Source organism: Lethenteron reissneri, chromosome 68 (assembly GCF_015708825.2).
Source record: "Lethenteron reissneri isolate LAM-NWPU_2019-01 chromosome 68, ASM1570882v1, whole genome shotgun sequence".
Lineage (NCBI taxonomy): Eukaryota > Metazoa > Chordata > Hyperoartia > Petromyzontiformes > Petromyzontidae > Lethenteron > Lethenteron reissneri.
In genome coordinates, this window is record NC_083846.1 from 4,231,910 (window position 1) to 4,258,012 (window position 26,103).

At 51.2% G+C, this 26,103-nt stretch overlaps 1 protein-coding gene and 1 long non-coding RNA gene across 2 annotated transcripts; both read left to right on the forward strand.

Annotated features, from left to right (window-relative positions):
* The first annotated feature begins 395 nt into the window (after positions 1-395).
* Positions 396-17,669, forward strand: LOC133360403 (uncharacterized). The gene is made up of 3 exons (XR_009757248.1): positions 396-604; positions 15,544-15,569; positions 17,378-17,669. It is a non-coding gene; the product is annotated as an uncharacterized LOC133360403 (long non-coding RNA).
* Positions 17,670-17,909: 240 nt separating this feature from the next.
* Positions 17,910-22,895, forward strand: LOC133360313 (troponin I, slow skeletal muscle-like). The gene is made up of 6 exons (XM_061578959.1): positions 17,910-17,924; positions 19,171-19,212; positions 19,844-19,975; positions 20,509-20,598; positions 21,466-21,648; positions 22,176-22,895. The coding sequence occupies exons 1-6, from the start codon at positions 17,910-17,912 to the stop codon at positions 22,263-22,265; spliced, it is 552 nt and encodes a 183-aa protein (XP_061434943.1). The 3' UTR covers positions 22,266-22,895.
* Positions 22,896-26,103: the final 3,208 nt, after the last annotated feature.

The window sequence follows — 26,103 nt, forward strand, 5'->3', positions numbered from 1 at the left end:
AACATTTTCAAAAAGAAAATAAATTTAAAGAAAAACTAAAATTTTTTTTTTCACAATGCTAACAACAAATAAAATTCAGCATTCACAAGTGAATTCACTTTTCACTTCATCTCTGAAGGCCCCCTCCAGGTGGCGGAGGCCCTTGGCCCTGGATACAAGCCGAGTGATAAGGAGGCATAGGCCAATGACCAAGAACATAGTGGAAATTATATATATAGATAAAAAAAAAACTTTTTCAGAATTGTTTCCAAATAAAAAAAAACACACACACACACAACCACCGCCACCGCAGCAGTGCCACGATTATTAATTTCACGACGTAAAAATAGCAGCCATGAGCTCAGGAGGGCCTTAAAAATGTTGCTGCTCGTTCAGCGATAAGTGAGGCTTGAGGGCCACGCACACGTGGCGGCGGTGGCGCCTTGAAGGTGTCAAGTGTCCCCCTCGCTGTTATTTTTGGAAGTGGCCCGCGTTGGGCCCATGTTGAGCCAGGCAGCTGCTATAAGGGCGCCTGGCTCCTCATCCCACGGCTCTTCCATCGAGTGCTCCAAGCCGGCAAGATCAGCCACCCCCCGTCCGTTCTCTCCTCTCTCTCACTAGACAGGTACCCGACATCACACAGACACACGCGCACAGATACACGCGCGCGCGCGCGCGCGGTGGCTATGCGATGGTTACTACCTCGGCTGGTATACAGGAGGTCGTGGGTTCGATCCGTACCCTGACGCCTGCTGCTGCTGTGTATTTAGAGTTTGCGTCTCTTATAGCCATCACGGTGGCTAGGAGATGTTAACTACCTCGGCTGGTATATAGCAGGTCGTGGGTTCGATTCGGACCCTGACGACTGCTGCTGTGTATTTGGAGTTTGCGTTTCTCATCATCATCACAGTGGCTAGGAGATGTTAACTACCTCGCCTGGTGTACAGGAGGTCGTGGGTTCGATTCGGACCCTGACGACTGCTGCTGCTGTATATTTGGAGTTTGCGTCTCCATATCATCATTACGGTGGCTAGGATATGTTAACTCCCTCGGCTGGTATGTAGGAGGTCGTGGGTTCGATCCGGACCCTGACGCCTGCTGCTGCTGTATATTTGGAGTTTGCGTCTCTTACCATCATCACGGTGGCTAGGAGATGTTAACTCCCTCGGCTGGTATACAGGAGGTCGTGGGTTCGATCCCGACCCTGATGCCTGCTGCTGCTGCTGTATATTTGGAGATTGCGGTGTCTCTCTTTCCCCTCGCCCACCGCGTGGTCGAGGGGATTTTTCTCCGGGTCCCCCCGTCCCCCCACGTTATGAATCAACATCCACGCGTTGAGAGTATTTGACCGCAACCAAACATTTCCACGCGATGAGCCGCTGCGTTGAATTCGACGGAACATTTAGAAACACGCGTTTAGAGTGTTTGGCTCCTATAAATGTCCGCGTGATGATGATTATAAGCCAACTTCGTTGAGCTATCAGTTGTGATGGTTAGGTCGCTTCTAAAAAAATTAACCCGTAAAAACAAAGTTTTTCACTATAAATCCTTTATATGCGTGGCGGCTAGAGTCCTCTCGTCCTCTGGCTTGAGATGGCTGCCACCTATGGGTCAGATGATTGCCTGCCACCATTAAGCAATTGGTAATTAAATATCATATTTTTTCCCTAAAAAGTGTACAATTTTGGAAAAAAATGTTCACGAAAATAAATTGTCACGCACAACGAGTCTGTGTGCAAAATGTCAGCTCGATTGGATCACGGGAAGTGGGTTAAAAAACGACCGAAAGATTTGCACGGTCGTAAGCGCGCAAGCAAGCAAGCAAGTGAACTTAATATATAGGATTTAAAAAAGAGCTACACAGCCCAGTGGTGCCTTACCTGGTGAAATGTAAAAGAAAAGTAAAATGCAAAAAACAAAGATACCCACCCGTATAGCTTTAACATACTTTCGAGGCAAGTGGCTGTTAGCGAGCACCTATACAGGCCGGGTGTGGGGTGGCCAGCACCACGCCCGGCCGCCTTTGTCTCCCTAGTAGTATCGTAATAATCGAGGGCAACTATTCGTGTCGTTGTGGATGACGAGCGCTATCTTGTACCCAAGTGATGAGTGCCTTGCGCCGATGAGCATCACATTGGAAGCCCAGCCGAGCTAGCAGCGAGCGGCGTTCCGGCAAAAAAATCCGAGCGAGACCTAAAATCGCGTGCGATCGTTCCGCATTTCGTTACAAGGCCGTAATGATAATATATATTTGGGGGGATGTGTGTCCCCCCAATATTCAAATATACTCAAAATGCCCCCCCCCCAATATATTGCTATAAAATAGATTTCTGTTGAAATTATTGTGGTTATGGTTGTACTTTAATAATCCCTAATCTCTGCCATTACATACAATGAAACAAGAAAAGGTAAAAAATGAAAAAGACAGAGCAATGTAATACAATACACTATTAGATATTGTTGTAAACAAAAATTAATAAAAAGTCCATCCGATGTGTTTGTGAATTGTTTTTATATTTTAGGCAGGAAATTCGTTTTCAAATGTAGATATTTTTCTGGGTTGGGACCCACTGGAAGATTTGGTCCCCTCCAATGTTGACCCCATGGCTACGGCCTTGGTACGGTATGTCAAAGACGTGGCATCACCTTGCTTGTGCATTCCGCTCATTTCCGTGCCGAAAAAAAAGAAATTTGTTCGTTTAAACTAAGTGGGGTTTTTTTTAGTTGTCGCTGCATTTACAATTCGTGTATGACGTGCGTCAAACTCAATGCATGAATGTGAATAGATGCTACTACGTATATCATTCCGAGACAATGCCCCCGAGGCTGAAAATTCCGTCACCGCAGAGCGCATCATGTCAGTACATGCGTAACAAATGCTACCTTATGTATGTACTCGTGTTATGTATGTGTACTCGCACATGTTACGTATGCGCTCTGCGCGTGTCAACACGTGCAGAACGTGGCGAGGTCTACAGAGGTGTGACTGATGGGAATTCTCAGGGTGTTCTCGCAGGGCCTAGAGAGCTGAGTGAGCGATGCCTATTCTAATGATGCCCTAGAAAGGCTGGCGAACTGAGTGAGTGGGTTACATTCTAATAATGCTCTAGAAGGGCTAGAGAGCTGAGTGAGCGATGCCTATTCTAATGATGCTCTTGAAATGCTAGAGAGCTGAGTGAGTGATGAACATTCTAATGATGCCCTAGAAAGGCTGGAGAACTGAGTGAGTGGGTTACATTCTAATGATGCTCTGGAAGGGCTAGAGTGACGAGTGAGTGATGTTACATTCCAATGATGCCCTAGAAGGGCTAGAGTGCCGAGTGAGTGATGTTACATTCTAATAATGCTCTTGAAATGCTAGAGAGCTGAGTGAGTGATGAGCATTCCAATGATGCCCTAGAAGGGATAGAGTGCTGAGTGAGTGATGTTACATTCTAATGATACCCTAGAAGGGCTACAGAGCTTTAGTGAGTGATTGGAATCTCGAACGAAGTTTCAGTGGTGCTAGAGCGGTGAGTGAGTGATGTAAGCTCTTGCTGCAGGTGCTCTAGAAGGGCCCAGAAAAGACGACGCGACTCGCGATCGACAAACATAATATGCCCCCTCCGCCCATCGCTAAGTTCCGGCGAATTCAAAGTTTCTTGCGAGAACAAAGACCCGTGATTAGCGATGGTCCGCTAGATGCCACGCGCAGCGGGCGCGAGGAGAGAGAGAGAGCAGAGAGAGACTTTGACTTTTTAAGCAACTTTTATTGCCGCCAGCAGCAACAGCACTGGAGGCGATTCCGATATGAAATACACAAAGTCACAAGCAACACAAATGAAAACAAACGCTACAAATCCACGCGCCGTGGCGCTAAATGCACCGCGCACAACACGAAAGAAAAGCCACGTGGTGTTGGTGGTGGTGGTTGTGGTGGTGGTTGTGGTGGTTGTGGTGGTGGTGGTTGTGGTGGTGGTTGTGGTGGTGGTTGTGGTGGTGGTGGTGGTTGTGGTGGTGGTGGTTGTGGTGGTGGTGGTTGTGGTGGTGGTGGTGGTTGTGGTGGTGGTGGTCACCGCGCACGCCACGGTGACAAGCGAGCGCTTCAGAAGGTGAACACCACGAGGGTGCCGTCCACGCTGGTGCAGAGAGGGGCTTGTCCGGCTCCCCAGCGCTCGAAGAAGACGCGCTGCACATCACCGACATGTGAGCAGAGCGAGAGAGAGAGCAGAGAGAGAGGGAGGGGGCCAGCGAGCGTATTGCGTGAACGTCGACCAAAGACTCGAAGCGTGCTCACTGATTGTCAATGAAGGTGCCACCACAATTGCGCACAGTGTAGGCTTGAGAGGTCATTTCTCACTATCGATGTGCACGTGTGTGTGTACGCACTGCGCTACGAACCCGGCGACCCGAGTTCGATCCCCGCTCGCGGCCACCAACACCAGGTGACGATTATCTGAATCGGTCCTGGGCCCTCCCCTAGGTCGGCTCAGCCTCAAATGAGTGCCTGGTGCGGTGTGTAGTCAACGTCGGCACTAGGGGAGACAAAGGCGGCCGGGCGTGGTGTTGGCCACCCTGCCCCATCTTGTGCCGTGACGGCCTTAATAGGTGCTACTCGCTAACAGCAAAGCACTTGCCCCAACAATCTGTTGACAGGCTATACGGGGGACCTTTGTCTTTGTGTATATTGTAACTTACTTCTCAACCTTGACCGAGTGCCCGTCTCTTCACGCACGTGAATTGCGTTGATCGTCGACATCATCATCACCATCATCACGATCATCATCATCGTCATCACCATCATCACCATCATCATCATCGTCATCACCATCATCACGATCATCATTATCGTCATCACCATCATCACCATCATCATCATGGTCATCACCATCATCACCATCATCATCATCGTCATCATCATCGTCATCGCCATCACCATCATCACCATCATCATCATCGTCATCACCATCATCATCGTCATCGCCATCATCACCATCATCATCATCGTTATCACCATTATCATCATCACCATCATCATCATCGTCATCACCATCATCACGATCATCATCATCGTTATCACCATCATCACCATCATCATCATCGTCATCACCATCATCACCATCATCATCGTCATCACCATCATCACCATCATCATCGTCATCACCATCATCACCATCATCATCGCCATCGCCGCTATTCTGTCACGATCGATCCACTGCTGAATAAAGGTCTCGCACCCCCTCCTCCTCTCCTCCCCCAAGCTGTAGCCACCTGTCTATCTCGATTTAAAGCTTTCGTGACTGCAGGAATTCATATCCGTAGTTCTTTCGGTAAAGTCACGTAGAAGGGAAACAATAAAATAATAAAAATAAAACATAATAAAATTCTGACGACGTTTCGGCCACAACGCAAGCAGCCGTCCTCAGGTGAAGAAATTGAGCTGTCGGAAAGACAGCGTCTTAATCATCAACGTCTTAATCTTAACGTTTTAAGGAGCGTAGAATTGTCCACGAGATGATTTCATCGTTCCATCTCCCACCCTGGACGTGTTCTCTCCATCGGTTAATAAATACGTAGTGCAGTACTAGCCCCCCATTTACGTCTCCGCCCCCCCCCCAACTTTTATGTCGTTTTACAAATACGTCATCACTTACAAATACGTCGTCACAACTACGTCATCACTTACAAATACGTCGTTTCGCAGATACGTCATCACTTACAACTACGTCATCACTTACAACTACGTCATCACTTACAAATACGTCGTTTCGCAGATATGTCATCACTTACAACTACGTCATCACTTACAAATACGTCGTCGCTTACAAATACGTCGTTTCGCAGATACGCCATCACTTACAACTACGTCATCACTTACAACTACGTCATCACTTACAACTACGTCATCACTTACAACTACGTCATCACTTACAACTACGTCGTTTCGCAGATACGCCATCACTTACAACTACGTCATCACTTACAACTACGTCGTTTCGCAGATACGCCATCACTTACAACTACGTCATCACTTACAAATACGTCGTTTCGCAGATACGCCATCACTTACAACTACGTCATCACTTACAAATACGTCGTTTCGCAGATACGCCATCACTTACAACTACGTCATCACTTACAACTACGTCGTTTCGCAGATACGCCATCACTTACAACTACGTCATCACTTACAAATACGTCGTTTCGCAGATACGCCATCACTTACAACTACGTCATCACTTACAACTACGTCGTTTCGCAGATACGCCATCACTTACAACTACGTCATCACTTACAAATACGTCGTTTCGCAGATACGCCATCACTTACAACTACATCATCACTTACAAATACGTCGTTTCGCAGATACGCCATCACTTACAACTACGTCATCACTTACAAACACGTCGTCGCTTACAACTACGTCATCACTTACAACTACGTCGTCACTCACAACTACGTCATCACTTACAAATACGTCATCACTTACAACTACGTCGTCACTCACAACTACGTCATCACTTACAAATACGTCATCACTTACAACTACGTCGTTTCGCAGATACGTCATCACTTACAAACACGTCGCCTCGACCCCCACACTTACGTCGCTGCTGACAGCATCGTCCCTCTGCCTCCTCCACCACCACCACCAACCCACTACTACCACCCTGTAACTCGCTTCGAGTTCACGTCGTTTCGATATTCATTTCAGACCGACTCTGTCGCTCAAATAATCCATTGTGAATTGACGAATCCGCACGTCATCGCTCGAATGCCTCTCATTAAATAGCTTCTAGAGCTCGCCGAAGGCCACTTCAACCACCCCCCCCACCCACCCCCCTGTTTCCACTGGCACATCCGAGCCGAGCCAGCCGTACGTTGCGTCACTTGGCACGCGCGAACGCGTGACGTCGGTTGGAACAGCTTCGGCTTCTGGAGTGATTTAACAAAAATAAGTATAACCCATAAAAACAAAGTTTTTCACTCTAAATCCTTTATATGCGTGGCGGCTAGAGTCCTCTCGTCCTCTGGCTTGAGATAGCTGCCACCTATGGGTCAGATGATTGTCTGCAGTATTAAACAATTGGTAATTAAATATTTAATTTGTTTTCCCTAAACAGTGTAAAATTTTGGAAAAAATTTTTCACGAACATTAATTGTCTCGCACAACGAGTCTGTGTGCAAAATGTCAGCTCGATTGGATCACGGGAAGTGGGTTAAAAAACGACCGAAAGGTTTGCACGGTCGTAAGCAAGCAAGCAAGCACACTTAATATAAAGGATTTAAAAACCACAACGCTGGTGCCTCCCAAGCCGCGCCAGACTGGCTCGTATGTTGCGTAACAAGGGCTGTTAGTAGCGAGTAGCAAGCACGTGTGAAGGCCCGGCACTGTGGCACACGGAGGGTGAGGGGTGGCCCGTGCGTAGCCAACCGCGCTGAGTCGGAGGTGCCGGGCGAATGGACGGCGTTCACGGCACGGCACGGCACGGCTCGGTTGTCGCCAGTGGAAATGTGCGTGTCTCGGTGTGCGGCAACACCTGCCTCTGTCTGTCTCTCTCGCAGCGCTCGATTTCTTTAAAAGTCAGCGGGGTGTTCCCTCCCCTTCCCCCCGGCAGCCCCCCCCCCCCGGCAGCCCCCCCCCCTCATCACGGGGGGGTTCGTGACATTCTCGCGTTACAGCCAAGACGGCTTGGTGGGAGGGGGTGGGGTGGGGAGGGTGGTGGTGGGGAGGTGGGGTGGGTGGTGGTGGGGAGGTGGGGGTGGTGGTGGGGAGGTGGGGTGGGTGGTGGTGGGGAGGTGGGGGTGGTGGTGGGGAGGTGGGGTGGGTGGTGGTGGGGAGGTGGGGTGGGTGGTGGTGGGGAGGTGGGATCGGTGTCTTTCTCTCCGTTTCTCTGCGTCTCCACACCGGTGGGAGATAGGAACGCAACGGGCGATTCTGCGGGAGACAAAGGCGGCCGGGCGTGGTTTCTGGCCACCCACCCAGCCCCCATCGTGTGCCGTGCCGGCCTTCACATGTGCTGCTACTCGCTCACAGCACTTGCCCCAACAGCCTGTTAAGGCTATACTTGAGGGGGCATTTGCCTGTGGTGGCGGTGCGGTGCTGAGTTTAACAGCAACAGATTTAGGATGTGCAGCAACTCCAAAGGAGAGCCTCGCATCTCATCGCCGCAATCGTTGCAATGCCCCTGCTGCTGTCGCTCCAAGGGGACCCCTCCCAACCACCAGTAGCAGCTGTCCCTGCGCGGCACACAGTGACGGAGGCAGCGCTGGGCATTAGTCTGCCAGCTGATAATAAAATAAAAACGAAAGGATTTTAAAATTTAGTTTTACAAGGTCAGAAGGCCCCGCTGAAAGCTACGTGTAGCTCTCTTTTTCAGAAGCGATCTGGCCATCACAAATGATAGCTCAAGAAAGTTGGCTTAACAACATCATCATCATCACCACCACGTGGAAATGTATAGCAGCCAAATACTCTCAACGCGTGATTCTAAATGTGGCGGGAAAACCCGGAGGACCCGGAGAAAAATCCACGGGGAGAGAGACACCGCAAACTCCAATTATACAGCAGCAGGCGTCAGGGTCGGGATCGAACCACGACCTCCTGTACACCAGGCGAGGTAGTTAACATCTCCTCGCCACCGTGATGATGATGAGAGAGACGCAAACTCCAAATATACATCGCTCACCAGAAGGCGGTGGTGGCATCTACATCTGCAGAACGTGAAGAACCAGTGACATCTACATCTACAGAATGTGAAGAACCAGTGGCATCTACATCTGCAGAACATGAAGAACCAGTGGCATCTACATCTGCAGATCGTGAAGAACCAGTGGCATCTACATCTGCAGAACGTGAAGAACCAGTGGCATCTACATCTGCAGAACGTGAAGAACCAGTGGCATCTACATCTGCAGAACGTGAAGAACCAGTGGCATCTACATCTGCAGAACGTGAAGAACCAGTGGCATCTACATCTGCAGAACGTGAAGAACCAGTGGCATCTACATCTATAGAACATGAACCAGTGGCATCTACATCTGCAGAACGTGAAGAACCAGTGGCATCTACATCTGCAGAACGTGAAGAACCAGTGGCATCTACATATGCAGAACGTGAAGAACCAGCAGCATCTACATCTACAGGAGATTATGCAACCTTTAAAGCCACTCCCCGTGTTTAGTGTACACGCCCTGCACCATGTTTTGAATCGATAGGAGTAAAGTTGGACTCACGAACCAATAGACTAACGAACAGACACCTCTGGAACTTAACCCGTTCGTAAGTAGAGGAGTCCCCTTATATATGTACAATATGTGGGGAGCGGTGGTGTAGTGGTTAGCGCGCTGCGCTATGAACCCGGCGACCCGAGTTCGATTCCTGCTCACGGCCAATACCCGTGACAATTATTTGAACCGGTCCCGGGCCTCCCCCAGGTCGTATCTATGGGTCCCTGTGTGAGTCTATGGGTCTCTGTGTGAGTCTATGGGTCTTTGTGTGAGTCGATGGGTCTCTGTATGAGTCTGTGGGTTTTCGTGTGAGTCTGTGGGTTTTCGTGTGAGTCTATGGGTCTTTGTGTGAGTCGATGGGTCTCTGTATGAGTCTGTGGGTTTTCGTGTGAGTCTGTGGGTTTTCGTGTGAGTCTATGGGTCTCTATGTGAGTCTATGGGTCTCTGTGTGAGTCTATGGGTCTCTGTGTGAGTCTATGGGTCTCTGCATGAGTCTATGGGTCTCTGTGTGAGTCTATGGGTGTTTGTGTGAGTCTATGGGTCTCTGTGTGAGTCTATGGGTCTCTGTGTGAGTCTATGGTCTGTGTGAGTCTGTGGGCCACTATGTGAGTCTATGGGTCTCTGTGTGAGTCTATGGGTCTCTGTGTGAGTCTATGGGTCTCTGTGTGAGTCTATGGGTCTCTGTGTGAGTCTGTGGGCCACTATGTGAGTCTATGGGTCTCTGTGTGAGTCTATGGGTGTCTGTGTGAGTTTATGGGTCTCTGTGTGAGTCTATAGGTCTCTCTGTGAGTCTTTGGGTTTTCGTGTGAGTCTATGGATCTCTGCGTGAGTCTATGGGTCTCTGTGTGAGTCTATCGGTCTCTGTGTGAGTCTATCGGTCTCTGTGTGAGTCTATGGGTCTCTGTGTGAGTCTATGGGTCTCTGTGTGAGTCTACGGGTCTCTGTGTGAGTCTATGGGTCTCTGTGTGAGTCTATGTATGTATGTTGAACTTCTTTCGCACCGTACGTAGCCAACCGTGCTAATCGGAGGTGCGGCGTGGAGGGCAGAATGACAACACAAACTGAACACAGGGGAGCCCTGCGAAGTTTCGCAATCGGTGTGAGCGAAAGTTTCCGTGTTTCCCCAGCTGAGTCATTCGCGATTTTTGAAACGTTGCCTTTCGCGACCAATAATCATAATGAACTGGGTTTATTGCGGGGGGGGGGGAGGAGAGGGGTATGGAGGAGAAGAGGGGGGGGGGAGGTGTTGGATCGCGTAAGTAAATGTTGTGGATTTACTCTCCAACACACCGGTGGTGCTGAAGTTGGAAACCTAAACTCGCACCTTTTTATTGGCGCGACAAGCCGTTAGCAATTGGCTGTGTCGGGTGGTGGATAGTTAACGGCACATTTATATTTGTAAGCCATCAAACCACCCCCCCCAAAAAAAAAATCCCTTCATTGTGAAGAGTAATTTGCGGTTATTTTTGTAACAACAACAAAAATAATAACATTTTTGGCAAACGTGGACCTTGACGCGCTCATCGGAACGGGACACTAACGACATGTGCCGCTGGACGGGAGGTGCTGTGCGGGGCTCGATGATGTCACCATCAGCCGCGTCACGCTGGCTGTGTCTTGGTGGCACCATTGTTTAAGGGGGGAGGAGGGGGGGGGGTGTTTCTGGTATATCCCAGAACGTAACGTAATCGATTATAATAAAAAAAATCGACATCTTCAAGAACTCGCATTCACTTCGATTTAAAGCTTTCGTGACTGCAGGGATTCATCTTGTTGGTTCTTTCGGTAAAGTCACGTAGAAGGGAAATAATAAAATAATAAAAATATAACATAATAAAATTTCGATTTAAAGCTTTCGTGACTGCAGGGATTCATCTTCTTGGTTCTTTCGGTAAAGTCACGTAGAAGGGAAATAATAAAATAATAAAAAATAAAACATAATAAAATACAATTCTCACGACGTTTCGGCCACAACGCAAGCAGCCGTCCTCAGGGTGAAGAACAGGTCTGTCGGAAAGACAGCGTCTGAATGACAGCCCTGTTCTTCATTCATGACGCTGTCTTCATTCAGACGCTGTTTTATTTTTATTATTTTATTATTTCCCTTCTACGCGACTTTACCGAAAGAACCAAAAACTCGCGTTCACTTGTTCGCGAAGTGTTCTGCGAGACCGAAACGTCGGACTATCGCAGCCCGAACAGCAGCAGCAGCGGTACAACCCGAACACCCCACGTGGTTGTTATTTGACCATTCTATAATCGGGCACCTTTAGGCGACCCGAATTAGAAGAAAGGGGGGCCCCCGTTCATGATGTCTTGCCCCATGATGTCCACCCACCTCCCTGTTCACACACAGACCCAGCCGCATGGTCTCTCACTCACACACACGCACAAATATAGCCTGGCCCGCTTAACTTTTCTTTGGCCTTTCAGAAATCCACACTGCGGTTGTCACCATCAAAGATCCCACCACCACCACCGCAAAGCATCTTTCTTCTCGATCTGCATCGCTCAGCATTTCTTGAGTGCCACCCCCCGTGTGCCCCCCACCATGTCCCAGCTGTCCACTCTCGCGGCCCATACAAGGCGCCGTTGCTTGAGTGGGACGCCCCGACGCGATTGGAAATAGCCGAGTATCGGGTGTTGCGCCGAGACTGCGGCGAACGCGGCCGAAGGAACGGCGGAGGGAAGCCGCCTTCCTTAAGCGGACGGAGCTGGCTGGCGGAGCGGCATCACGCACGCACGCACAGATACACACGTGGGAGGGGGTGGGTGTGGGTGTTGGTGGCCTTACACACACATGGATGTGGGTGGGTGTGGGTGGGTGTGGGTGGTGGTGGCCTTACACACACACACACATGGGATGGGTGGATGTGGGTGGGTGGTGGTTGTGGCCTTACACACACACACATGGGGGTAGGTGGGTGTGGGTGGGTGTGGGTGGGTGGTGGTGGTGGCCTTACACACACACACACACATGGGGGTAGGTGGGTGTGGGTGGGTGTGGGTGGGTGGTGGTGGTTGCCTTACACACACACACATGGGGGTAGGTGGGTGTGGGTGGGTGTGGGTGGGTGGTGGTGGTGGCCTTACACACACACACACACACATGGGGGTAGGTGGGTGTGGGTGGGTGTGGGTGGGTGGTGGTGGTGGCCTTACACACACACACATGGGGGTGGGTGGATGTGATGGTCTTACATACACACACACATGGGGGTAGGTGGGTGTGGATGGGTGGTGGCCTTACACACACAGATATGGAGGTGGGTGGGTGTGGGTGGTGGTGGCCTTATACACACACACAGATCTGGATGTGGGTGGGTGTGGGTGGGTGGTGGTGGTTGCCTTACACACACATGGGTGTGGGTGGGAGTGATAGTAGTGGCCTTCACACACGGAGCCTTACAAAGACAAAGATCCCCACCTCCTCCCCCGTGTAGCCTTCACAGACTGTTGGGGCCTCTGTGTGAGTCTGTGGGTCTCTGTGTGAGTCTGTGGGTCTCTGTGTGAGTCTGTGGGTCTATGGGCCTCTGTGTGAGTCTATGGGTCTCTGTGTGAGTCTATGGGTCTCTGTGTGAGTCTGTGGGTCTCTGCGTGAGTCTGTGGGTCTCTGTGTGAGTCTGTGGGTCTCTGTGCGAGTGTGTGGGTCTCTGTGTGAGTCTATGGGTCTCTGTGTGAGTCTATGGGTCTCTGTGTGAGTCTGTGGGTCTCTGTGTGAGTCTATGGGTCTATGTGTGAGTCTATGGGTCTCTGTGTGAGTCTGTGGGTCTCTGCGTGAGTCTGTGGGTCTCTGTGTGAGTCTGTGGGTCTCTGTGCGAGTGTGTGGGTCTCTGTGTGAGTCTATGGGTCTCTGTGTGAGTCTATGGGTCTCTGTGTGAGTCTTTGGGTCTCTCTGTGTGAGTCTATGTGTCTCTGTGTGAGTCTATGGGTCTCTGTGTGAGTCTATGGGTCTCTGTGTGAGTCTATGGGTCTCTGTGTGAGTCTATGGGTCTCTGTGTGAGTCTATGGGTCTCTGTGTGAGTCTATGGGTCTCTGTGTGAGTCTATGGGTCTCTGTGTGAGTCTGTGGGTCTCTGTGTGAGTCTGTGGGCCTTTGTGTGAGTCTGTGGTTTTCTGTGTGGGTCTATGGACCTCTGTGTGAGTCTGAGTCTCTTTGTGAGTCTATGGTTCTCTGTGTGAGTCTATGGATCTCTGTGTGAGTCTGAGTCTCTGTGTGAGTCTATGGTTATCTGTGTGAGTCTATATATATGTATGCTTAACTTTTTTCACACCGTACGTATCCAACCGCACCAGTCGCGTGTGCAGAGAGCGCCGGGAAGCAAACTAAACACACAAAAAGCAGTTCTTAAGACGTGAGTTTGTCAATCCTGACGATGATTTAAAAGTGCACAGTGGCTTCGTAACATCGGAAGGAAAGAGAGCGTTCCAGACGGCCCCCAGAAGCGCATCTGAAATTGCGCGATGCAGTGAATCCGTCTGTGTTCGATGGCTACGCATAAAAAGCCGCTGCCGCTGCTGCCGCTGCTGCTGCGGGGATGATAGATGCTCGCTCATCGCAGCGATAGGAGAATATCTTTTTCTTGTTTATCTCGTGGGAAGATCTCTTCCAAGGACGTCTCGCAAGGGCTGAGACGGGGAGGCCGCGTCTCGCGCCTGGCATGGGTCAGAACTTTAATTTCAGCCGGAGCTGTCCAGGGGCTGAGCTCCGGAAAATATGGCTCACACCAACCCGCCACGATGCACACCCACCCACCACACACCCACCCACCACCCACCCACCCACCACTCTACACACCCACCCACCACGCCACACACCCACCCACCACGCCACACACCCACCCACCACACGTCCACCCACCACGCCACACAAGACACACACAATGTTGACTACACTATGAGATCTCTTTTACCAGTGGCAAAATATAATAGTAGGTTTTTACCCTTTTAACTGGTACAAAACTGACACCTTTATTCAAGGCATCATGTTTGCAATGACCACAACACAAGTAGTCAAAAAAGCAACTTGTTGTGGTCATTGCAAACATGATGCCTTGAATAAAGGTGTCAGTTTTGTACCAGTTAAAAGGGTAAAAACCTACTATTAAATGTTGACTACCTCGCCTGGTATACAGGAGGCCGTGGGTTTGATCCCGACCCTGACGCCGGTTGCTGTATATTTTCAGTTTGCGTGTCTCTCGGACCCGGGAAATTTTTCTCCGGGTCCACCGGTTTTTAACCCCACATTTAGAAGCATACATTGTAGAGTATTCGGCTGCTACAAATGTCCGCGTGATAAGCCCCCTTTCGTTGAGCTATCATTTGTGATATCCAGCTCGCTTCTGGAAAAAAATCTCAAAGAGCTACGCAACTCAGCGGAGCTTTGCCTGGTAAAATAAAAATAAAAAATCGTTAGTAGTTTATAATAAGGGCGCCGAACTGGGAGTAGTGGAAAGGACATCTCTGATAACAAACATCAAAAGGACAGAGCAAATCTGGCAACAGTGACTCATCTGCAATTAGCGGCGTGATGAGTCTGCTGCTGCTGCTGCAGCTGTTGCTACTGCTGTGCGTAACTGGGATATCGTCTCTGGGAATTCGAACTCTGGGGGCAGGGCGGGGTGGGGTGGGGGTAGAGAGTTTCCTGCCAGCAGTGAGCGTGCAGTTCTGGACATCAGGGAAAGAATTCGTGGCAGGTGCTGCCATCTAGCGTGGGCGCCACGGTGGCGAGGAGATGTTGACTACCTCGCCTGGTGTACAGGAGGTCGTGGGTTAGATCCCGATCCTGACGCCTGCTGCTGCTGTATATTTGGAGTTTGCTTCTCTCATCATCATTACGGTGGCGAGGAGATGTTGACTACCTCGCCTGGTGTACAGGAGGTCGTGGGTTAGATCCCGATCCTGATGCCTGCTGCTGTATATTTGGAGTTTGCGTCTCTCATCATCATCATGGTGGCGAGGAGATGTTAACTACCTCGCCTGGTGTACAGGAGGTCGTGGGTTCGATCCAGACCCTGACGCCTGTTGCTGCTGTATATTTGGAGTTTGCGCGTCTCATAATCACCGTGGCTATGATATGTTGACTACCTCGCCTGGTATGCAGGAGGTCGTGGGTTAGATCCCGATCCTGACGCCTGCTGCTGTATTTTTGAAGTTTGCGTCTCTCATTATAATTTCGGTGGCTAGGAGATGTTGTGTTTTCATGACCATCATGATGATGGTGATGATAACGACGTTTGCTGGCTCTGCAATACAAACGAGTGACTACAACCACCTCTTGAATTTAAACAAACAAACACAAAAATACCAACGTGATTGACTCTGCTTTTTCTCTCTCCCTCCGTGTCTGTTGCAGGGACCCACTCCTCAAGCCGCGATGGGGTGAGTGACACATTCAACGTTTCCTAGCTACCACGCAATTGCACCGGCCTGCACACTCGTCTGCTCGTCTCGACAACGCACAGGATGTGATGTCCGCGCGTGCCACAGATCTGTGGGGGAGCGGCGGTGCAGCGGTTAGCGCTACGCCGCGCTACGAACCCGGCGACCCGAGTTCGATTCCCGCTCGCGGTCACCGACACCGCTAACGGTTGTCTGAACCGGTCCTGGTCCTCGCCTAGGTCGACTCGGCCTCAAATGAGTACCTGGTGCGGTGTGCAGTAAACATCGCCACTGGGGAGACAAAGGCGGCCGGGCGTGGTGCTGGCCACCCACCCCCTCGTGCGCCGTGCCGGCCTTCATAGGTGCTCGCTAACAGCTAACAGCACTTGCCCCAACAGTCTGTTCAGGCTTCTGCTGTAGCGAATCGCGTGGACATTTAACGCTAAAATGAACCCCGCGTTCTTCGTGTGATATACGATGCGATGGAGCGCCACGTGAATCGAACTGAAAAGGGCCCATTTCTTAGTGAGAGATTGAGATTTACAGAGAGTTTGAGAGAGAGAGAGTTTGAGAGAGAGATGTAGAAATGACGAGAGAGATGGCGACATTGAAAGAGGCATTTAAAGAGGGATGGAGAGAGATGGGGAGAGCATCTTCTTGTTTCCTCTGATCGTATTTTCTTTTTTAAAGAGAGATGGAGAGAGAGAGAGAGAAGTTTGGAGAGACGTTTGACTTTTAAACAACTTTTATTGCCGCCAGCAGCAAAAGCACTGGAGGCGATGTCGATATGAAATACACAAAGTCACCAGCAACACAAATGGAATGGAGAGAGATGGAGAGAGAGAAATTTGGAGAGAAAGATTTGGAGAGAGATTGCGTGAGAGAGAGATGATGGCCATATGCCCGCGTGGAAAGACAAATGTGGGAAGGGGGGGGGTGTTACTTTCATGATCATCATGAGATCAGCATTGAGATGGTAATTGGCGTCGTTATGAACACATTCCTGCGGAGGGAGCTGGTAGGAACGTTGGGTTGCTCGGTCAATGGCCAGGGTCAACGGCGGCGTGGTGTATTCCGCAAATATTCCCGACTGTGAGGGCGGGCACAAGCCGGCGTGAGTAGGTTAAACGTTGAGTTTTATAAGGGCACCATGGGGTGACCAGCCCCTCCCCACCCAGCCCCACCCATCCCACCCCCCACCCAGCCCCACCCCTCCCAGCCCCCCCACCCTCCCGACCCAGCCCCTCCCCACCCTCCCCACCCAGCCCCTCCCCACCCTCCCCACCCAGCCCCTCCCCACCCTCCCCTCCCCACCCTCCCCACCCAGCCCCTCCCCACCCAGCCCCACCCTCCCCACCCAGCCCCTCCCCACCCTCCCCTCCCCACCAAGCCCCTCCCCACCCTCCCCACCCAGCCCCTCCCCACCCTCCCCTCCCCACCCAGCCCCACCCTCCCCACCCAGCCCCTCCCAACCCTCCCTCCCCACCCAGCCATTCCCCACCCTCCCCACCCAGCTCCTCCTCACCCTCCCCTCCCCACCCAGCCCCTCCCTCCCCACCCAGCCATTCCCCACCCTCCCCACTCAGCTCCTCCTCACCCTCCCCTCCCCACCCAGCCCCTCCCTGCACGACGGACGGACGGACACAATAATCCCCTGTGGGCTGGTGGAACCAATGGGTTCCTGCCAGTACCAGTGTGGTAGGAGGGTCCGCAGACACTTGCAACTGGTCGTTGTATATTCACCGTCACGACTGTAAACTAACCACCATGCCTCTCTCTCTCTCTTGTCGTTGCATCTCCTCCAACAGGGACGAGGTAAGAACGCTTGGCATCGCATTTCTGTACACGATGTAGGGGCCGTCCATAAATGACGTCACGCACCTAGGGGGGGGTCAGACATTTGTGACGATGGGGGGGGGGGGGGTTGAGAATTGTGACGTCACGTAAAAATGCGCAAATTTAAACAAATATAGACAAACACGTTCTACTTAATTAAATAGACTTTTTAATAAATGTTTTCTTCCTACAACATCAGAGTGCAGCGCCACTTTAAATACGCGCTACAATGACAATAGTTTAAAGCGATTTGAAGCATGTTTTTTTTTGGGGGGGGGGGCAGAGCTTTGTGACGTCATATTTGAGGGGGGGGGTCTGATTTTTTGTGACGCCGTGTGACGAAGGGGGGGGGGGGGGGAAATCGTCCAAAATCGCGTGACGTCATTTATGGACGGCCCCGTAGGGCACAGTGGCCAATGAAGTTCACAGCTCCAGGGCGCGAAGGGGTCGCGTGTTTGGAGGGCAAAGGTCACCTCCAAACACGTGATCACAACCGACCTCGCCATGGCGATTTACCTGGCAAAGACAAAACAAGAGAGAGAGAGTGAGAAATAACTCCGTGCTCGATAATTGGTTTCTTTTACCCTTCTATCTGGCAACAAAACTGACACCTTTTTTACAAGGAGTCATGTTTGCATAGACCACAATACCTGCAGTCATAATGCAAACAAAAAACATAACTCTGATAATATATGCACTGTCCTTGAAGTTGATTGGTCCACACCCGAGACAGATTTCATTAGAGCCTAGTCTCACATGGTGTTGGACCAGATGACGCCAAAAGGCGCACAACTCAAAGACAATGCACCATCAGAGTATGAGAGCTCGGGGTAAAGCATTTACACCATTGGAACCTCATTTGCAAGTAAACAATATGATAATTGTTTATTTACCCTTTTATCTGGCAACAAAACTGACACCTTTTTTACAAGGAGTCATGTTTGCATAGACCACAATACCTGCAGCCATAATGCAAACAAAAAAACATAACTCTGATAATATATGCACTGTCCTTGGCGTCATCTGGTCCAACACCATGTGAGACTAGGCTCTAAGGAAAGCTGTCTCGGGTATGGACCAATCAACTTCAAGGACAGTGCATATATTATCAGAGTTGTGTTTTTTGTTTGCATTATGACTGCAGGTATTGTGGTCTATGCAAACATGACTCCTTGTAAAAAAGGTGTCAGTTTTGTTGCCAGATAGAAGGGTAAAAAAATCAATTATCATATTTTTTACTGGCAAATGAGGTTCCAATGGTGTAAACTCCGTGCTCGTCAATGCTGTGGGTTCACTCTCGACCCCAATGCATCTTAGAACTGACCAAGAAGTAGTTCTGTTGGGGGAGCAGGGGGGTCATCCTCTTCCGGCGCCCATGAACCACCATCAATTCGTCCGCCAGCTGTCGAATTGAATTTGTCAGAAGTGGTCCGCACCAACAGCGGGACATGTCGAGGGCGTGTCCCCAACAGTCTTCATCATTGTCGTCATCATCACCGTCGTCGGCATCATCATCGTCGTCATCATCATCATAATCATCGTTGTCATCATCATCGTTATCATCGTCGTCATCATCATCATCGTCGTCATCATCGTCGTCATCATCTTCATCATCGTCATCATCATCGTCATCATCGTCATTATCATCTTCATCATCATCGTCATCATCGTCGTCGTCATCATCGTCGTCATCATCGTCATCGTCATCGTCGTCATCATCACCATCATCGTTAATGGTAATTCCGCTTTGATTTTCAATCACCAGGTGAAGCCAAAGGTGTCGGTGTCGAGGAAGAACCACCTCAAGGTGAGACGTTCGCACCTCGTGCTGCCCGCTGGGCGCACGCAGACCACGTGTGCGCCTCGGGCCCGACCAATCAACGGCGACCCCAAGACGAGAGGACCATGATGCAGTTCTTCAGGAACTGCTGGATGGTTGTTTCTTGATTTGAAGCTTTCGTGACCGCAGGAATCCATTCTCTCTAGTTCTTTCGGTAAAGTCACGTGGGTAGAAAAAAAATAACAAAATAAATCACGACGTTTTGGTCGCAACACAAGCGTCCGTCTTCAGGAGGTGAGTCACCTGAATCAGGTGAGTCACCTCCTGAAGGCAAGCGTCGTGTTTTATTTTGTTATTTTTTTCGAGCCACGTGACTTTACCAAAAGAACCAGAGAGTATTGGTCTTTGTGTTAAGGGGAGCGGTGGTGCAGCGGTTAGCGCTTCCGCGCTACGAACCCCGCGACCCGAGATAGATTCCCGCTCACGGCCAACGCCAGTGACGATTATCTGAATCGGTACTGGGCCTCCCCTTAGGTCGACTCAGCTTCAAATGACCTGGCCACAAATGATAGCTCAGCGGTGGCGCGAGCACGCAACTTGCAGCCTTTAGCTCCGTGTCGTCTCCCGTCTCATCTCCCGCGTCGTGCCTCCCGTGCAGAGCGCGATGCTGACGTTCGCGCGGGAGCTCCTGGAGAAGGAGAAGATTGAGCGAGCCCAGGAGAAGGTCAACTACCTGCAGGAACGTGTGGCTCCCCTGCAGCTGTCCGGCTTGTCCAGCCAGGACCTCATGGTGAGCGCTTGCGGTCTAGAGGTGGCCCTCCCTCTGTAGCCGATAAGACATAATTGGCATGATCTTCAACAATTTTCAGAGGGGGCTGCTTTCATCAATAAGACATCATTGGCATTATCTTCACTCATTTTCAAAGGGGGGCCCACTTTGGCCGATGATATATCATTGGCGTGATCTTCACCAATTTTCAGACGTGGCCCCACTTTGGCCGATAAGACATCAGAGATGGGCGAAGTTCCTAAAGTTATCCGTGACTCGCGATGCCCAATTAACCGGGCTAAGGGCTGACACGTGTCGCGCATCACAGCTGGAAGGAGCCTGGGTTCGATTCCCGACACGGGCGCCACTTGGGTGTCCTCCGAGCTCCCCAGATTCCTGATCCACCACCCATCGGCCACAACAAACTCCGCACGGAAAACCTGGCGCCATGAGCGGGGCATCGAACCGAGGCCCTCCTTGATGTTGAGTTGCAGGCCTTCACACCACGCCCTCACTCCCTCCTCCTCCATCCTCCTCCCTCCCTCCTCCTCCAGGACCTGTGCAAGAAGCTCCACCAGCAAGTGGATGTGACGGATGAGGAGAGGTACGACTGCGAGATGAAGGTCGGCAAACACAACCTGGAGGTGAGAGGTCGATCGCTCGCGAGCGAGGTGGAACGGGCAGACACTCAAACGCGGCGCGCGTCGCTCGCGTCGCTGCACGCAAGCCAACACGTGGAGGACACGTCTTCTTGGTTCTTTCGGTAAAGTAACGTAGAAGGGAAATAATAAAATAATAAAACTAAAACATAATAAAATACAATTCTCACGACGTTTCGGCCACAACGCAAGCAGCCGTCCTCAGGTGAAGAACAGGTCTGTCGAGAAGACAGCGTCTTTTTTATTATTTTATTACTTCCCTTCTACGTGACTTTACCGAAAGAACCAAGAAGACGAATCCCTGCAGTCACGAAAGCTTTACATCGAAACGTGGGGACTCGTCTCCCATCTGTTCCATCTGCATGGGGATAGGTTGTTGTTGAATTTCATTGACCCCCGGTGATAACGACCCCTTGACCCTCCCTCCCTCTCCTTCCCTCCCTCCCTCCTTCTCCCTTCCTCCCTCCCTCCTCTTCCCTCCCCTCGCTCTCCCTCCCTCTCTCCCACCCTCCCCTCCCTCCCTCCCTCCCTCCCCTCCCTCCCTCCCCCCTCTCTCCCTCCCCCCTCTCTCCCCCCTCCCTCTCTCCCTCCCTCCCCTCCCTCCCTCCCTCCCTCCCCTCCCTCCTCTCCCCTCCCCTCTCTTTCCCTCCCTCTCCCCCCCCAACCCCCTCTTCCTTTTCCTCCCTCCCTTCCCCCTTCTCTCCCCCCTCTCTCCCACCCTCCCCTCCCTCCCCTCCCCTCCCTCCCCCCTCTCTCCCTCCTCCCCCCTCTCTCCCCTCTCCCTCCCTCCCCTCCCTCCCTCCTCTCCCCTCCCCTCTCTCTCCCTCCCTCTCCCCCACGTGATCTGCGCAGATCGAGAATCTGAACATGAAGATCGGAGACCTGAGGGGCAAGTTCAAGCGCCCTCCCCTGCGCCGCGTGCGCATGTCCGCCGACGCCATGCTGCGGGCCCTGCTGGGCTCCAAGCACAAAGTGTCCATGGACCTCCGGGCCAACCTCAAGTCCGTCAAGAAGGAGGAGAAGGAAAAAGAAGTGGTGAGGCCTTCAATGATGAGCGGTGGGGGCAGGCGGGAGGGGGGGCAGCGGAACTTTATTTATTATTTATTCTTGACGGACGTTTAGGGGAGCCAGAGAAATGCTTTGTCCGGCTGACTGATTGGTGATAATGGTGGTGGTGGTGATGATGATGGTGATGGTGATGATGATGGAGATGATGATTGTGATGATAACGATGGTTATGGTGATGGTGATGATGATGGTGATGATGATGGAGATGATCATGGTGATGATTGCAATGATGATGACGACGATGACGATAATGATGATGACGGTGATGACGATGATGACAGTGATGACGACGACGATGATGACGATTATGATGATGACGGTGATGACGATAATGACGGTGATGACGACTACGATGGTGACGGTGATGACGACGATGATGATGATGACGATGACGACGACGCTTGGATCCGCTCCCCGCACGAACCACACGCTCAGCCCGTGCCCCCCCCCCCCACCCCCCCACCCCCCCCACCCCCCCTCTCGCCTCTCCGCAGGACAAGGAGGTGGGCGATTGGCGCAAGAACATCGAGGCCATGTCCGGCATGGAGGGCAGGAAAAAGATGTTCGACGCCGGCACTCAGTAAGGCGACGCAACTGCGGCCCCTGCAACGATGGAAGCTGCAGCCCTCCCAGCCCCCGACTGCCCCCCCTGGTGCCCCCCCCCCCCCTGGTGCCCCCCCCCCTCTACTCGACCCGGCTGCGCGTGTGCGTCTGTAGCTGTTCGCACCTCGCCTCTGTCCTGGAAGAACCTGCCCTAGACACCCGTGCCACCTGCGGGCACACCCGTGCCACCTGCTCCACAAACGTGTCACGTGCCCCACAACCGTGCCATCTACCCCACACGCGTGTCACATGCCCCACTCCCGTGTCACGTGCTCCACAACCGTGCCACCTGTCCCACAGCCGTGTCACGTGCCCCACACCCGTGCCACCTGCCCGCACCTGTACGCGCCCTACCTTCCGCTGGCTCCCGTACTAACCTTCCCGTGCCCTGTGTGACACGTGCCCTGTGTAGCACGTGCCCTGTGTAACACGTGGCCTGTGTGACACGTGGCCTGTGTAACACGTGCCCTCGCCTGTTAGCGGAAGGCCAAAAGCGTCCCGGGAGTTGAATGAATACGCGCGCGAGCTCCAGCCTGCAGCTTGTACCCCCCCGAATTGAAATAAAGACACCGCACGCTGCTGTGTGCTGCTGGTTTATCATGGCCGGAGAAGGGGGTGCCTGTCGCTTTCTTCATTTGCGGGGGGGGGGGGGGCGGGGGGGGTTTGGGTGCCACGGTGGCTAGGAGATGTTAACTACCTCGCCTGGTATGCAGGAGGTCGTGGGTTCGATCACGACCCTGACGACGCCTGCTGCTGTATATTTGGAGTTTGCATTTTCTCTCTCTCTCTCATCAATCATCATCACAGTGGCTAGGAGATGTTAACTACCTCGCTTGGTATGCAGGAAGTCGTGGGTTCGATCCCGACCATGACAACACCTGCTGCTGTATATTTGGAGTTTGCATTTTCTCTCTCTCTCTCATCAATCATCATCACAGTGGCTAGGAGATGTTAACTACCTCGCCTGGTATACAGGAGGTCGTGGGTTCGATCCCGACTCTGACGCCTGCTGTATGTTTGGAGTCTGCGTCTCTCTTTCTCTCTCCCAGTGGTCGCGTGGAAGTTTCTCCGGGTTCTCCGCTTTTTCCCTTCACGTTCAGAATCAACGTCACGCGTTTATAGAGTAGTTGAGTGCTGCTATAACATGTCCACACGATGACGATGAAAATCCCAATTCGTTGAGCTATCATTTCTGATAGCCAGGTCGCTTCTGGAAATAGGAGCTATATACTCTTTGGTTCTTTCGGTAAAGTCACGTATAAAGAGAAAATAATAAATTAAATACTAGCATACGACGTTTTGATTGCAACTCAAGCAATCATCATCAGGTACAAATGAAATAGAAACACAAATCTAGTAGACTTAGAAATGTAATGTAATACAATAGAGAGTCGGATAACATAACAGTCAACACCCTACCTGGTTGATTACGTTCTTCCTGAGAATGTTAAATTTGAGAGAGAGATAAAACACAGAACCAGAGACATATAGACAGACATATAAGTATCTCTGTGATATCTGTCTGCTTATATGTTTGTCTATATGTCTCTGGTTCTGTGTTTTATCTCTCTCTCAAATTTAGCATTCTCAGGAAGAATGTAATCAACCAGGTAGGGTGTTTGACTGTTATGTTATCCGACTCTCTGTTGTATTACATTACATTTCTAAGCATACTAGATTTGTGTTTCTATTTCATTTATACCTGACGATGATTGCTTGTGTTGCAATCGAAACGTCGTATGCTAGTATTTAACTTATTACTTTCTCTTTATACGTGACTTTACCGAAAGAACCACAGAGTAATTCCTGCAGTCACGAAAGCTCCAAATTAAGTTTTCTTTCGGTAAAGTCACGTAGGTACAAAATAAAAGAAATCACGACGTGCGGGCGAGGTAGTCAACATCTCGCACCCCATTGGCGTGATGATCCACCAATCGCTGCTGCTGCTGCTGCTGCTTCCACAGTGACGTATTACAGGCAAGCCACGTGAAGCAGCGTCGCCACCACCGCCACCAAGCGAGGATGCAGAAGGAGGTGCTTGTTTTGGGCCGTGAAAGAGACAAAAAATTAACCCATAAAAACAACGTTTTTCAGTATAAATCCTTTATTTGCGTGGCGGCTAGAGTCCTCTCGTCCTCTCGCTTGAGATGGCTGCCACCTATGGGTCAGATGATTGCCTGCCACCATTAAGCAATTAGTAATTAAATATAATTTATTTTTTCCTAAAAGTGTAAAATTTTGGAGAAAATTTTTTCACGAAAATAAATTGTCACGCACAACGAGTCTGTGTGCAAAATGTCAGCTCGATTGGATCACGGGAAGTGGGTTAAATAAACGACCGAAAGATTTGCACGGTCGTAAGCACGCAAGCAAGCAAGTGAACTTAATGTAAAGGATTTAAAAAAAGAGCCAACTTGGTTTTGGTTGAATTCTCCACTTTTTAATTCAAAAGGATCAGCACGTCACAGATGGCTGTTTAAGACACGAGTTTCACAAGGCTACACGATGTTTTACCCGGACATCTTGAAGGGGGCCCGGGGTTTCGCACGTTGACAAAATAGTCGCGAGCACACCCCGCAGCAGCATCTCTTTAACGCAAGTAGCGGCAGTGGTAAGGCTTTAACGACAACGAATGTTAGACACAATAAAGGTTGGTTTGGGTTAGATCGCGTAAATGTGTCGTTAAGCCCGCCACCACCACCCGACACACATTCCAATTAGTAATGGGTTATCATGTAAACATAACGTGCCAATTAGAAGAAAAAAAACCCCCCGCAACATTTAGAATTCGTAGTTCGACGTTTCGCTGGTGATTACAAACCAGCTTCACGGGGCCATTAGCTGTCTCACAGTTGGCATTGGTGACCGGAGGTATTTATGGATTTAAATTCACAGCCGCCAAGACGTGGTGCCCCTGCTAGCAGGTCAGACCCAGGCCCGTTAGGCCTTCCATCTTGCCACACGCGGTCCCAGAGACGGTGTCAAATAGTTGGCCCTCTGTCCGCGACACCGAAATCTCGAGGACTCGGGTCTCCCTGCCATCGACCGTTCAATCCATGGCGTCACTCCCTCAAGACATCCTCAATCCGTCTGTGCGGCCGCGTCGCGCGGGACGGAAGGACGGAGGGCGACTTCCTCTCCTCTTCCCGCACAAAGCCAACGCTGCTACCGCCGCCTCGCCCGGCTGTTGTCTCTCCGTCCGGGCGGAGGGCGGCCCCTCGGCCATCATCGTAACGGCAACGCCGTCCCAGCCAGGTCGTCGGGCCTGTCTGTGAGGCGGCGGCAGCGGCCTAACCTTGCAGGAGACCTCCTCCTGCTATAACGTGGTAGACACTCTGTGTTGGCACTGCCCTCAGATCTGCCATGAGGTGACAGCCTCACCTTATAGGAGTAGACCTCCTCCTCCTGCTATAACGCTGTGGACACTCTGTGTTGGCACTGCCCTCAAGGTCTGCCGTGAGGCAACAGTCTAACCTTGTAGGAGTAGGCCTCCTCCTCCTGCTATAACGCGATGGACACTCTGTGTTGGCACTACCCTCAAGGTCTGCCGTGAGGCAACATTCTAACCTTGTAGGAGTAGGCCTCCTCCTGTTATAACGCGGTAGACACTCTGTGTTCGCACTGCCCTCAAGGTCTACCGTGAGGCAACATTCTAACCTTGTAGAAGTAGGCCTCCTCCTGCTATAACGCGGCGGACACTCTGTGTTGGCACTGCCCTCAAGGTCTGCCATGAGACGACAGTCTAACCTTGTAGGAGTAGGCCTGCTCCTGCTATAATGCTCTTTGTTGGTGTAACGGGGGGGGGGGCGTCTGTCACCT

Coding starts and splice junctions, on each gene's coding strand:
- LOC133360313 (XM_061578959.1), top strand. Junction 19,213..19,843: donor CGAGGAAGAACCACCTCAAG/GTGAGACGTTCG, acceptor CCTCCCGTGCAG/AGCGCGATGCTGACGTTCGC. Junction 19,976..20,508: donor TGTCCAGCCAGGACCTCATG/GTGAGCGCTTGC, acceptor CTCCTCCTCCAG/GACCTGTGCAAGAAGCTCCA.